The following is a 14,219-nucleotide window of genomic DNA, read 5'->3' on the forward strand; positions in this document are numbered from 1 at the left end:
AGAAGCAGAAGCAGAAGAGAAGAAGAAGAAGAAGAAGAAGAAGAAGAAGAAGAAGAAGAAGAAGAAGAAGAAGAAGAAGAAGAAGAAGAAGAAGGAAAGAGCTACCATTCACAGTCATTTTGACTTTGGGGAAGAGCCAGAAGTGGCGTGGCACCAGAGCTGGTGGACAAGGTGGACAAGGGTGCACCATGCTATTTGTATGCGATAGGAGTTACAATCACGGAAGAACCAGGTATGACCGACCAAATGACACAGTGAATGTTTAACTGAAAATGTTATTGCAGTAAGATACATTCTGCCACTGACCCCACTCAAATTCTCTCTCTTGTTTTGAACACACTTGGGCCATTGCTCTTGGAGTTGCCTCTTACTGTAACAAATTTAAAAACTTTCCTAAATGTTCACTGTAGTTTTTGATCACCCCTTGTAAATCAACCTATTTTCATTAGGATGATTGCAATTTTATTTTGTGAGATTCAAAGTGAGCCAGGTTCATTGATTTTGATTGTCTGGCCTGCTAACAGACAGAAGAGATGTGCTGACAACTATTCGTTGTTACCCAAGTGTCATCTCTGATGTTCAGTTCTGGGATGCTAGAGAGGTGGGTTCTGACTTACTTTCTGTGACAAGAGTGAGACCTCTCCATGCTCCTCACCCTCTATTTTTCTGCTTATTTTGTCAAGCTTTAGAACTGGCCATACATGTAATTTCTAGGTATGGGCAAGCTTGGTTATGAAAAGCGACAGTGTTAGCTTTTATCTCAAATTAGGGATAATGAGGCAGAGTCAAAAATTTGATTAGCCAAAAAAGTCTTTCTGAATAGATATTAATTTTTTTATTCACAGTCTGTACATTTAAATATAGACTTTTTTGGCCAGTAATGATGGTGATTTTTTGAATAGATCAATAAAGGGAAACCACATAATTTGTCATTCAAATGCAGATATTCTACTGAATAAAAGAGCAGCTATTAATAATTATGCTAGGAAGACACAGACCAGGCCTGTCCCAGAAAGACTCATGTCTAGCCACCCTAGATGGTTCATGGGTAACTAGACCATTAACACACTTCCTACCATATCAAAAATATGTGCTCGAGGTAAGGGCTAGTCACACATGGTAGAAAAATGGCAGGAGATGACAGGGGATAAAATAGAATCTTGATTTTACTGTATTTTTTTGTTGAATTGTTTTTCAGAGGAGGTTTATTTTTTGTTTTTTTGGTGCTGAGGACTGAATCCAGGGCTTCCAACTTCCTCGGCAAGCATTCTACCTCCGAGTCAAATCTCCAGCCCCTAAAATAGACTCTTTAGAATTATTTTTTCTCTATTGTTAGAAATGGTTCACACAGCCCAACATGAAGACCGTTTGCAAACAGAAGACTTGATAATTGTGAAGACAAGCCCAGTTCTTCCTTTGTAACTCGAGGGAAAGAAAAGAGAGGAGGGAAGTGAAGAGTAGCTTGGCTTGGTGCACCTTCCAAGGGGTCTTTCCCTTTGCTTTTAGGTTTTAAAATTCTAAGTATCAGGGGCAGTAAGAAGTCAACAGTGACAAGAGAACTGTGACATTTGTGGTCTTTGGTAGGGTAGGGCACGAATGAGGAGAGGAGGTATTGGGAATTGGTGATACAGATTGAGTATCACTAATCCAGAAATCCTAAATGCCCCATAATCCAAACAAAGCAGAGGTCATCACAACACAGGTGTACTGCATGTCCTGTATGAAATTTTCTTCAGGCTATGGGGCTAAGGTGTCTACAAAACATAAAAGATTTTTGCTTTCAGATTTAGGTGTCATTCCCAGGATACCTCATTTTGTATATGTAAGTATTCTAAAATCTGAAAAAGTCCAAAATCTGAAATACTTATGATCCTAAGAATTTCAGGTAACAGCACAGGATCAATGTTTAAGTAATTCACATGAAAACCTAGAGGCTCTAGTATCCAAAACTTAAATTATTTTCTTTTTCTTGTCATGGTTGTACGTCATGTATGCAAACAAGCTTAAATGGAATTAAGTAAATGGGAAAAGAATTTCTTTTTGAAGAGTTGGAAAATATCTAGCACATATTCCCCAATTACATGCCAGTTTTTCACAGAGTTTGAGAAGCTATGAGCATTCTAGTTTTTTAATTTTTACTGTGCAGCTTCATATATCAAGAAATGAGACTGCTGGCTCTTGGGGTGGATGATTCTTCCCCTGTCTGTCTTTCTTCAGCTCCCACGTGATCTGGAGAAGATCTGGGAAGACAGGAGGTGTTTCTAGCTCATTTTTCATAAGCATGTACCTGTCATGTTCTGTTTCATGTGGCTCTGGTATCCCACGGTTGTCTTCATTTGTTTAAAATCAGATTTCCCCCCAGGAATACATCTTTATTAAGATGTCCTGTGCATGCACATTATAATGTCTGTATAATCTAATTATGACTCAAATGAGGCACTGCAGCACTGATATCATTTGATAAATTTCCTTCATTGGCAGGGGACTGAAGTCTGACTTGAATCCAGACATTTCTTATCAGCCGTGATAAAATATTCTGTAGTTCCGTATAGCCCAGACCTGTGGATGGAGGGCTATCATTTTATTTTGGAACTTCAGCCTAGTCTTGAATGTGAATGAAAAACATCTCTTTAGCTTAGACATGGTTGTAAAGGGGTCACTGCCAGCCAGGGAAAATGGCAGAAGACTCCCGGCCCTGACAGTGTTCTCTCCACAATATTCCTCCTTGCGCTGATTTGTTTTACAGGAAAAAATCAAGACACATCAGGATACATAGATCCAAAGCTAAATATTGCATTTATGATTTAAAGGAATAATAATAGAAGTGGTTCACAGCCAAAATTTTGAACCTGGTCCTTTTTTGGAGGGGCATGTATGTAAGTTTTATGATCGTTGTATTAAAAAAGTAAATAAAATTCCATTGTAAAATGAAGAGAAATAGATGAGCTTTTTATTAGTTATTTTTAAAAAGTATTGCTCTAAAATTTTTAGTGATCGAAAGACGCTTCTTCATTCTTGGAAGCAGGAAATGTACAGAGGGCGACAGGCTCTTTCATTCCTCCAAGACACTTGTGTGTCTGGAAGTGGGAAGAGCTGCTGTCTGCCACAGAGCTTGTGCCCTTCATTTCCTGGGTCTTCGGGGTTTGAGCTCTTCTTACCTTGCCATGATTTCTGCATTGCATTTGTACTCCATTTAGTGTTCTGAAATAGCAGGGTGGAGGAGAAGTAGGGAAAACAAACCAGCACGCCCACTTGGGGCTTCCTGAGTGCTGTGACCTGACAACATTGCTGTGACCTCAGCAAGGTCAGGAGAGCTGATGGCAAGCGGTGTGTGCGCAGGCCACAGCAGCAGAGGCAGGGCAGGGCGCAGGGCTGGGCGGACGCCTGCTGTGCTTCAGCTGCCAAGGCAAAGGGCTGGAGTGGGAGAGAAGGCCCAGGAGGCACAGGCAGGCTGGTCTTCCGGGGTCATCGCAGGTGACAGGGAAAGGCAATGAGCTCAAATTACCCTGCAGAGAATCAGAATTCTCCCAGGACTGCAAGGGGTCATGGTTCTCAGACCACCACAGAGAAAAGCCAGGGAATAAACTCCCTCATAGGCTGTGTCCTGAGTAATAAAGCTTTGCATTGGTCAGGAAGCCACGGAAGAACAGAAGGGAATGGCTGAGGAAGAGACAAAGGCAGAAAGAAGCCTCTTCATGCTGCCTGCATCTAACCAAAGCAAAGCGAAGACACAAGGCCACTATTTTAACAATGCTGCGACTATTTGCTCCTTCAGAGTTGGAGCCTCCATGGGATCTTGCTTTCCACTTGTGTACCTTCCTCTTAATTCAGCATTAGACTGAGAGAGCTGGGCACCATGTGCATCTTTGATGCCACCCCTCAGGGCCTAGCGTGGAGGGGATATGAATAAATACTTTGCTTCTGAAGGAGAAAAGGCAGTAAGAGCTGTGCTGATATCGTTGCAAATTTTCTCATTTCAGTGAGTGCTAATACCCTAAATTCGTACCCTGTATTTTATAGCTAAAGAATGTTTATTTTGTTCTTCCTCTGTGGAAACTGATGATAAATGACAGAATCCTCTAAGACACTTCACTTGTTCATCCCAAAGGGGAAGAATGAGACGCAGTCACTCTGATGCAGCTGATTACTTAAAAGTGGGAGTATAGGTTCACTGAGATAAAAATGATCTCAGTGGCCTGCTGTCCTATTTAATCGACCAAAATTACTTCTACAAAGTGTTGGAGAGGGTGCGGAAAAGGTATTATGCCTGCTTTTCCTTTCACCAGCTGGGTGTGTAATGTTCAGTCCCTAAGCTCATCAAGAGAGTAAGCAGATTTGAGATTCTTTGAGATCACACACAATTGAAAACTTCTTTTGCACGCTTCAGATGATAAAGCTGGAAACAAGACATTGGCGGGACATTAGGGGAAGGGCAGCCTGTACAGGGAGCACCAGGCCCTCGGCCCTCTCCGCTGCGCTGGGCTCCCCGGCTGCGCGCTCAGGTTCTTCCCACCCGGCGTCTGTACACGCAGGCCATTTACATTCCTGTCCTCTGACACATGCACAGTGTGACCTTAAGGCGGCGGAAAGAGGCAGCACGGATGTCCATGCAATATTAAAAGCCTTTGTTTTCTATTATTTATAAAGTGTAATGAAATAATTCAAGAAGACCTTCCGCAAGGGTGGCAAGTGCAGACACTATATTTCAAGACAATGCTCAAGTGGACCCAAGCGCATTAAGTGAGAAGCAGAGGATCTGGGTGGAAACGGTCGGCATGGGCTCGGTGCCACCTCGGGTCCAGGTGACTGCGGGGCTGAGAGCTGCGAAGGCTTAGCTGACATTTTACTCGGGCCTTGGACTTTTTCCCTGACCGCCTTCAAGACTCGCAGAAAAAATTGAAGCTTTGCTCAAGACCAGATTCAACAGACTAACAGTTCTCATTGTTTTTTCTTTGGTGACTTACACAAAACTAGCGACTTCCTCCCCCATTCTAAAATTTCTTACTTTCTTCAAGGTTTAGGGGAAAAATCAGAAATAGTATTTAAAAACAAAAGACATGATATACTTACTTTTATAATCAACAGACTTTTTCAATCAATGGGTATAAAGTTTGAGTTATATTGGAGGATCCTGAGTTGTACTATACAGCAGGGCATAAGACCACAGAGAATATAGTGTATATTATATATTATGTATTATGATGTATATTTCAAAATAGTTAAAAGAGGTTTTTCAGTGTTCTCCGCACACAGAAATGATAAGTGCTTTATCTGTTAATTATTCTGATTTGTTCATTCCAAAAGGAAAACCATCATATTGTATCCCATCAATGTATATGATTATTTGTTCATTAAAAATACACAAAACCATAAAATGGGGAATAACTTTTAAGAGAATTTCAGGCCAGCTGATTTCACTTTGGAGATACTTTTGAACCTCAGAATACAAAAGCATGACAGTTCTTTCAACCTTGGTATGTCTCCCGGCAGGGCATCAGCTATGATTAATGTACCCTGGTTTTTGGTTTTCACTTACGCCTACTTTCATAAATGGCTCTCGACTTCTCATAGAGCTCATATGGGTCAGGCTTCCGCGGGTCAAAGGCCTCTGTTGAGTCCGGAAAGGAGCTTCGGTGGAGGGCGGGGGGGAAGGGCAGGTTCTGCGGTATGGCCGGAGCAGATAAACTGGTCTGAGGACTGCTTTGGCTCTCCCACCGGTCCATCACCTACAAAGCCGGAGGGAACAGAAAATGTGACTGAGGATGTCCCTTGTCACCTTTAAGCTATACACTCCTGATTTGTTCACTTCTCTTCTAAGAAGTATTGCGAACTTTGGCATATGCGCCTTACCAGAAAATACTCTATTTCCACATAATAAAGCATCATAGACTGTTTGTTATAAATAAAAGTAGTGCTTTCTTCAGAATGGATATATATATATATATATATATATATATATATATATATAGCCTCATCATTATATTATCTAGTTGGTAATCTTTAGCAGATCACTTACTTCATCTGAACTTTTCCTCTATAAAATAAAGGTACCATGTACCTCAAGATAAGTTATATGCAAGTTCTCAGAAATGTGTCGTATTATATTTTCCTTTTCTAAGAGGATGCCCACTTATTACATACTTTCCTAAAACAGAAGCTGGAAGCCCGTATACGTTCACTGGCCTCCACAGGCCCCAGCAGCCTAGGGGCCCAATCGCTAGCTTCTAGGTTGTGAGTAACTCTACAGCTGCTTGGGGCTCCATCTATCTAGGAAGTCAGTCGCATTGACTGCTGGTTTGGTGATGTCTCCCCTACAATGCAGCAGCTGCTGTTAGGAGCACTTTCCTTGAGGATGTGACTTTCTGGCATCTTCTCGACAGCATGGCAAGGTAAATAAAGCAAGGACAAATATGAATCTTCTATCAAGGAGAGAGCCAGCTGTCCTGATATGACCTACTGTCACCACCAACTTCACCTTTGGCTGACTAGCAACTGACGTCTCACTCAACTCAGCTTCTGCCACTCTGCTTGCGATATACCTGCCGCGTGTGTAAACATCAGAGCAGGTTATCTTGCTGCCTGCAGCTCTGCCCTGGGCCAGCACTGGCCTCAGGACCACAGTTCCTCGTGCAGGAGGCTCCCTCTGCAGGATGCAAGTTCTGTTCCCCTCCCTTGCTGGTGTCCACTGAGCGCTCCCCTGAGCCTCCCTCACACCCCCTGCCTCTGGAGCTTTGTCCACTGTGTTTCTCCTCTGGCCTGCAACACCGATCGCTTCTACTGCTTTATCCCCACCCTCAACTGCCTGCGCTGGGTTCAGGCCAGTCGTGTCCTTCCCCGGAGCCTCTGCTGATCACTGTGTCCACCCTAGAGCTCCTGCATTGTGACCACTGCCTACACCACCATTCCTCATACCATTGTAGTTAAGGGCCCACCCACCCATGTCTCCTCAAATACTGGGTGCTAGGGACAGGGTCTCTGCCTTTGCAATGCTGTATCACAATACACAGTAAGGGCTCAGAAAATGCTCATTTTGTGAGTGAATTAAAATCATGATTAAAATAGGGACATATTGTAAAATCTTTTTGTCTTCCGCTTCACTGTCCTTTTTGTCACCTTGGCTTTATTTTGGTTGCAGCTTTCACTATAAGGCAATATCTTAAGGCTTGAAGGGACAGAAAGGAGCTGTGATTTTCAAGTTGTACATTCATGTGTGCTTGAGCTCCAGATCTCTGTAGCCCACCCATTGGAGAAACTGGGACAGAGGTCTAGGCTGAGCCAGCAACCTGGGAGAGCAATGGGCCACTGACTCTTACTTCAGGAAGATTGACTTCAACTATTGTCTACATGGGCTGCTTCCTGAGGTTTCCTTTGATCAGTTTCTACAGCTAACGAGGATGGGTGAATCCTGGTCTTGCTCAAGTTCCTCATATTAAATATGATCTCTCTAAGCACAGAGAGGGCTTGTCTGAGACTTGGCCACTGCTGAGAGATACGGTGAGAACCAGCCCACAAAGAGCACAAGCAGTGTGTGTGACACCACAACACACTGCTGAACAGCTGGCTAATGTAGTCAGGGTTCCAGCTACTCTGCTCCGTGAGCCTTCTGCTCCCACTTGGTAAAAATCCTTCAGCTTGTTCTTCACAATTCACTGAATAGCAAGGCCACACAGGAAGCCACTCTGGTTTCTTAGGTCATTCATCCTGGATGATTTGCTGGGAGGTAGATGGCCTACATTTATGTAGGTAAATTAGAAATATGACCTGAGATGCTGTCCTAGCCTGCTTGTCAACACGAGGTCTCGGTAAATGTCTATGTCTTTCATCTCCCACTGAGGGTTATTGGGTAACTGCATGTGGCTTGCAGGCTGTACAGCTTGTGCACAGTAATCGAAGAAAATATGCTGCAGGTGAAATACTGGTATTTCTAAAAACAATCATAAACTACAGAACAAATAATACTTGGGGCACTGTTTGGGAAAGTTTCTGTGGCAGATTGACAAATTCTACCATTTCTAGAGCACAGAGACTGGGAAATTAGTCAAGAGTTCAGTTCATGCTTAGTAAAGCACTCACAGCTTCTTGCTGTGACATTCATCAACCCTCCACGTACTCTGGCAGGGTTTCTTAAAAAACTGTAGAGCAGGAAATCACTGTACCTGTGAAAAAGCAGACTCATATCCCCCTGGCTCTGCCCTGCTCTCTCCAAATGAAGCTTCCCATTGGTGCTAGTGCAGGAGACTTGGGGACAGTCCCCAATCTGGAAAGAGGTCTCCCCTTTGCTGGGCCTGGTGGGTGGCCCACACTACACCCCTGGGTTCTGCTGCCTGATCCCTACTTCCTTGGGCACCTTGGTCTCTGGACTTCTGCTTTCTACCTGGCATGCTCCGTGTTTCTCTCTACTTGCATGAATCTCCTGGATTCTGATCCTGCCTCCAGTCCTTTGCTCAGGGCCCTGGCCTCACTTGCTTGACAGCACCTCTTCCTGATGTCAGCCTGGTGCTACCCGCCAGGCTCTTTTCTCTCCACTAGGAGTTGTATTGGGCTTTTCAGGTTCAGTCCCAGTTCATATATGGTGAATGTCAATTTCTCACTAGAGAAGGGAATAATGGAGACGAAGTTGTTTTCCATGTGAGGGAGAAGATTTGCATCTCTGCCTGCTTTAGTTTGTGAGTGAGTGGGTGAGTGGTATGAATCTCTGAGAGCTAAGTCATTGAAACATCAGCTGACAGAGTGACCACACCTAGGCACTGAGTGGGAAAATAGAAAGACCCATCATGATTGTGATTATCTTTGTAAACCCAACTTCTGATTCTAGCGTGTACACAAGGAAGAGTTAGTAAGGCAGGCCCCTCACCCCAATACCCTGCCCTGAACTTGTTTTCTTCCTTTTGGGGAGGGTAAATATACTCCAACATTATTTCAGACAGGTTCTGAGATGAAGATATTTGGCTTAATTCTACACTTGAAAAATGAAATTTGATTCTTTCCAGATTTAAAAAAACAAACACTCACTCTGCAGAGTATGGCACTTGTTAAGCAGGAAGTGGCTATCTTGACATGGATTAGCTCAAGATGTGTGTCAGCAGGGCAGAAGGGGGCCAGTGGGTGACTGCGGACCAGGAGGAGGTTAAGTCTCACACAGGACAGTATTTCCTGACTCTGACCAAGTCTGTCCTCCATCCTCTTCAAAGGAGAAAGTGCACAAACCTAAATACTGGGGGTAGTTTGTATATTTGTTTCAATGAATAGTTCAGCCATGCAGGTTCATTTCATAGAATGATTTATTTGTTAAGGGCTTATGCACAGACAGCCTGACTGCTATGGGAAGAGTGGTTTATACTTTTGAGTTTAACATGCAGAAGCCCCTTTAAAGTATCTTACATGGATTAGCTCATCAAATACTTATAATAGCCTCAAGAGAGGGGTATTACTATCTTCCTTTACAGATTTAGGAATTGAGATGCTGGAATTTTAGTAGCTACTTCAAGGTCAAGTAGCTAGTAAGGTGAAGTAAAATTTGAACCCAGGCAATGTGTATGCCATCAGAGTGATTAGACCATATGCACAGATACTTGTTGGAACTCTCAGTCTAAGTAGAGTTCTGGTAGACTCATGGAGAACATTAAATCAAAAACTATCTTTACACAGCTTAGGACCTGAAAGCTCAAGCCTTCCTACTTGTAGATATGCATGGGTACAGGATTAATTGTATACTGAATTCTATAAACCTTTTTTTGGAATTATTGACTTGGGTGTAATTACTATAATGACAGCAAATGCTGCAATTATGTCAAATGACATAATTTGTGTAGTAAATGTGGTACATATAAGGAAATCACTAGATTGCATAATTGTTACAGCATGACAAGGTTGCAAGTTTGCCTGTTAAATTAGGTAAAGATGTGAATAACCACAGAGCACAGATTTAAGTGTGGTAGTGAAAGGAAGGAGCTAGTTAGAAGCTGGACAACATAAACCATTTTCAATATTTAAAATCACATGCATCACTAAACGATTTAGGAAGCCCAAATAGGGCTGCTTTGCCTGTCTGAGGGACTCTGCACATCAATGATCCAGATCCTAAGGGAGGATGAAGTGAGAGCATTCTGCTTCCCCGCAGTTCCTTTCCCCTTGTGAGATGTAGGCATTCTTGTCAGGGTCGAATAGTCCAAGGTATCACAAGATGGGACCCCAGAAAACTGGGCCCAGTTCCTGGGGGTTGGGCAATAAATAGCAGTATGGCTTGGTTGCTGAGTGTCCCCCAGAGGCTGATGTGTTCGAAGCTTGGTGCTGGGTAGGGTGCTGTTGGGAAGTGGTAGAAACCTTGGGAGGTGGGGTAGGTGGGCGGTGCTTAGGTCACGTGGGTGTGACCTTGAAGGGTATTGTGGGATGTTGGTCTTTCCTCTCTTGGCTCTTCAGCTCATGATGTAAGTGTGCTTGCTCCACTATGCTCTGCTATGAGGGGCTGCCTCGCCACATGTCCAAATCTACAGGGCAAACTAATCATTGGATAGGCACCTTTAGAATTGGGACAAAATAAGGTTTTCTCTTTATTGGTTATTATGGTTTAAATCTGGAATGTACCCTAAGAGTCTTATGTGTTCAGAAGCAAGACTTCATGAAGGTGACTGGACCATCAGTGGATTAATCACAGGTGAACGCACTGACAGAAGAGAGGCCTGATGGGAAGTGAGGTCACTAGCGCTGTGCCCTGGAAGGACCTATGCTTGGCCCTTGCTCCTCACTTTTTCTGCTTCCTGGCTACCATGAGCTGAGTCACAGTCCTCCATGATGCCCTCTACCATGCTGTTTTTCTCGTGTCGCCAGCTGACAATGGACTGAGCCCACTGGAAACCATGAGCCACATCTCTTCTCTGTTGAATTGTGGGTGTGAGGCATTTGGTCCCCATGATGGGCCAGTGACTGAAGGATTAGGTTTTCATTGTCTCAGCAGGTATTTCATTATAACACTACAAAGCTAACACAAATAATTCAAAGATTGGTTCTAATGCTAAACCAACTTGGCTAACTGACCTTTACAAAAACATACTAAAACTCCCTGGCCTCATACACTGGTATAAAAGTTTTTGCACATTATGGAAGGGCCCTACAGCAAGAAAATTTAGGTGAAAGTAGAGATGACCAGTGTATCCAAAAGATAGAGAAACACCACTTTGAGTGATTATGAGGTCTGTGATATACATTATACAGAAGTAATAGGTACTATATACTTAGATTATTACACAGAACTAATATATCTATATTTATATCTATCTATCTATCTATCTATCTATCTATCTATCTATCTATCTATGGAACTAGAATAAATACATGTCGCACACAGTTAAATATATGTGTGTACACCTCAGACATTACAATGTAAAGATAAATATGTAAGTATATACGAAGCTAAATTTTTTGTAACTCAGATTGAATTTGCCAGGCAAGACCTCTGAGCCTACAGTTCAAAGTGCTTTAAAAAATTCCACATTACAAAGCCAATATAGTGTGCGTGAGACAGGAAAAATGAAAGGTTTCTAAAAATTCTCATGACACCATACTGAACAGTATGTTTATTTTGTAAGTATGTTTTAAAATGGTAATGATTCTCTTTATATGAAAGCAAATGAGCTGGCCTTTGATTTGGGGGACAAATATAAGGTAGCTCAGGATATTTTTTTTCTGACATCACAGGCTCTCACAAGTGGAAGAAATTTCAAGGCCATTCAATTCGACCCTCATTTCGTGAGACTGTATAGTAATTGGAAACAAAGAAAGAAGAATAACAATTCCGACTCACAGGCTTTGGAGTTTTCCATGGAGAAAAGAAACCTGTAACAAAGAAAACAATATTTGAACTTTCAAAATATACGCCACTGCCATTTACGCATGGTATAATATTAGTTGTAATTCAGGTTAAAATAGTTAACAGCAACAACAAGAACAAATTTTTACTTGACTGTAAAATTGTTTTTAATAATAATTTAAAATTGTTATTAAAATAATTAATAATTTCATTGGAATTATATTTTAGATTCTAAGTGCATTTTCTCAATGGGTCATGGAGGAACCTGAAACATAGAGAAGATGATTATGTGACAAACAGCCACTTCAGAAGGCCCAAAACTGAGTCAGCCATGGGGATTTCATCACTCGGGCTTAGCAAGAGACAGAGTCTGCACAGATAAAAATTTCGATTTATCTTTGCTCAGGTTAAAACATGACTCTGCTTTATGTACCTACTTTGTATGGTTAAAAAATCAATCAGCCCTTGCTATTCCTAACCTTAAAAATAACGTTATGCATGTCTATTATAAATCAAATCCTCCCATAATCTTTTATGTGACTTCTCCCTCTGGCATTTCTAGTGCAAGATTTTCTTTTATTGCCCTTCTACCCCTGTGCTAGTGTAGTGTTTCACACAAAAAAGCTCAAAATGTTTGCTAAATAAATGAATAGTGTGCCACGGAAGCCTGTGTATACACTTAAGCCACAGACAATATGATTAGAAAGAATCCATTAAGGATACATTAATTTCCTTTGTAAAATAGTACTTTTTATTACACAGGTTCATTTTTTTAAGACATTAAAAACTAGCTCAAAAATAATGGAGGGAGCAAGGACTGACACACTGATTCTAACAATCTGAAACTTAATCTAGCAGACAAAACAAAATTATTTTCTTCTTATATCATATTCTCCCTCCAATAATTTCTTGCTCAAGTTAATACTACATGATGTCTAAAGTCCAACACTCATTCATGATAAAAACCCTACAGAAAATTGAAATAGATGGTCTTTACTTCAATCTGATAAAAACCATTTATGACAAACCAACAGCCAAAATCATACCAAATAGACAAAAAGTGAAAGCTTTATTTTAAAAGCAGGAACAAGACAAGGATGCCCACTGTTGCCACTCCTGTTCAATATAGCTCTGGGTATATATTTGCCAGGGCAATGAGACAAGAGAAAGAAAAAAAAAGGCATAATGACTGGGAAGGAAGAGATGAAATTATCATCCTCTTCAGATGATATGATGCTGTACACAGAAGACACCAAAAACTTCACTAAGAGACTCGTGGATTTAATAACCAAATTCAGCAGCATAGCAGGATATACAGTGAACACTCAGAATTCAATAGTGTTTTTACACACAAACAACAAATGCACTGAGAGAGAAATCATAGAAACCATGCCTTTCACAATAATACCCCCCGAAATGAAATACTTAGGAATCAATTTCACAAACAATGTAAAAGATTTATACAGTGAAAACTGTAGTATTTTGATGAAATAGATTGAAGAGGATTTCAGAAAATGGAAAAATATCTTTGCTTCTGGAAAGGAAGAACCAACATTGTGAAAATGGTCATAGTCCCAAAATTGTTATACAGGTTCAATGCAATCCTGATTAAAATAGCATTAGTATACCTCACAGAGCTAGAAAAGCATCCCTAAAATTCACTGGGAACCAGAAGAGACCTAGAATAGTAAAAGCAATCCTGGGTAACTAAGGAAAGGAAGGAGACATCACAATCCTGACTTACAATTATACTGCAAAGCTACTGTGATAAAATCAGCATGGAACTGGCAAAAGAAGTGGACCTGAGGATCAGGAGGACAGATTTTAAGATCCACAGGCAACTACACACACACTCAGCCACCCTATCTTTGACAAAGGGGCCAAGCATGTTCACTGGAAGAAAGATAGCCTCTTCAATAAATGATGCTGGAAAAACTGGCTTTCCAGTGCCAGAGGCTAAAAATAGACCCATGTCTATCATCATGCACAAAGTTATAGTCAAAATGGATCAAAGATTTAAATATTAAAATGGAAGCACTAAATCTTTTGGAAGGAAGTAGGTAGAAATCTTAAGGACATAGGGATAGGTACAGAGTTCATGAACAAAATCAAACCGCACAGGAAATACTTCAAAGAATCAACAACGACGATCTCATCCTATTGAAAAGTTTTTGCACATGAAAAGAAATCACCAACAGAGAATAAAGAAAAGCCATGGATTGGGAAAAAATTATACTGAACTGTCCTTTAAAGGATTTCTATCTAGGACATATGAAAAATTGAAAAAAAGCAGGCCTCCAAAATTCAATCCAAAAACGGGCATCTGAGATGAATATACACTTCACAAATGAAGAAATATAAATGACAAATTAATATATGAAAAAGTTCAACATTATTATTATTTTAATCTTTA

The 14,219-nt window shown here is 41.3% G+C and overlaps 1 protein-coding gene across 4 annotated transcripts in view; it reads right to left on the reverse strand.

The window, feature by feature from the left end:
- Window positions 1-14,219, reverse strand: part of Magi2 (membrane associated guanylate kinase, WW and PDZ domain containing 2) — a 1,451,928-nt gene that overhangs the window by 186,089 nt on the left and 1,251,620 nt on the right. For 3 of the 4 annotated variants that reach the window (XM_023724304.1, XM_004639270.2, XM_023724305.1), the window contains 2 exons: window positions 11,801-11,832; window positions 5,537-5,726 (listed from right to left, as the gene is read on the reverse strand). In XM_023724304.1, the coding sequence (XP_023580072.1) occupies window positions 5,537-5,726; window positions 11,801-11,832 (222 nt within the window). The remainder of the gene's footprint in view (window positions 1-5,536; window positions 5,727-11,800; window positions 11,833-14,219) is intronic. The other variant, XM_023724303.1, reaches the window with a different exon arrangement.

Source organism: Octodon degus, unplaced genomic scaffold (genome assembly GCF_000260255.1).
Source record: "Octodon degus isolate 3935 unplaced genomic scaffold, OctDeg1.0 scaffold00108, whole genome shotgun sequence".
In the NCBI taxonomy this organism is placed as follows: domain Eukaryota; kingdom Metazoa; phylum Chordata; class Mammalia; order Rodentia; family Octodontidae; genus Octodon; species Octodon degus.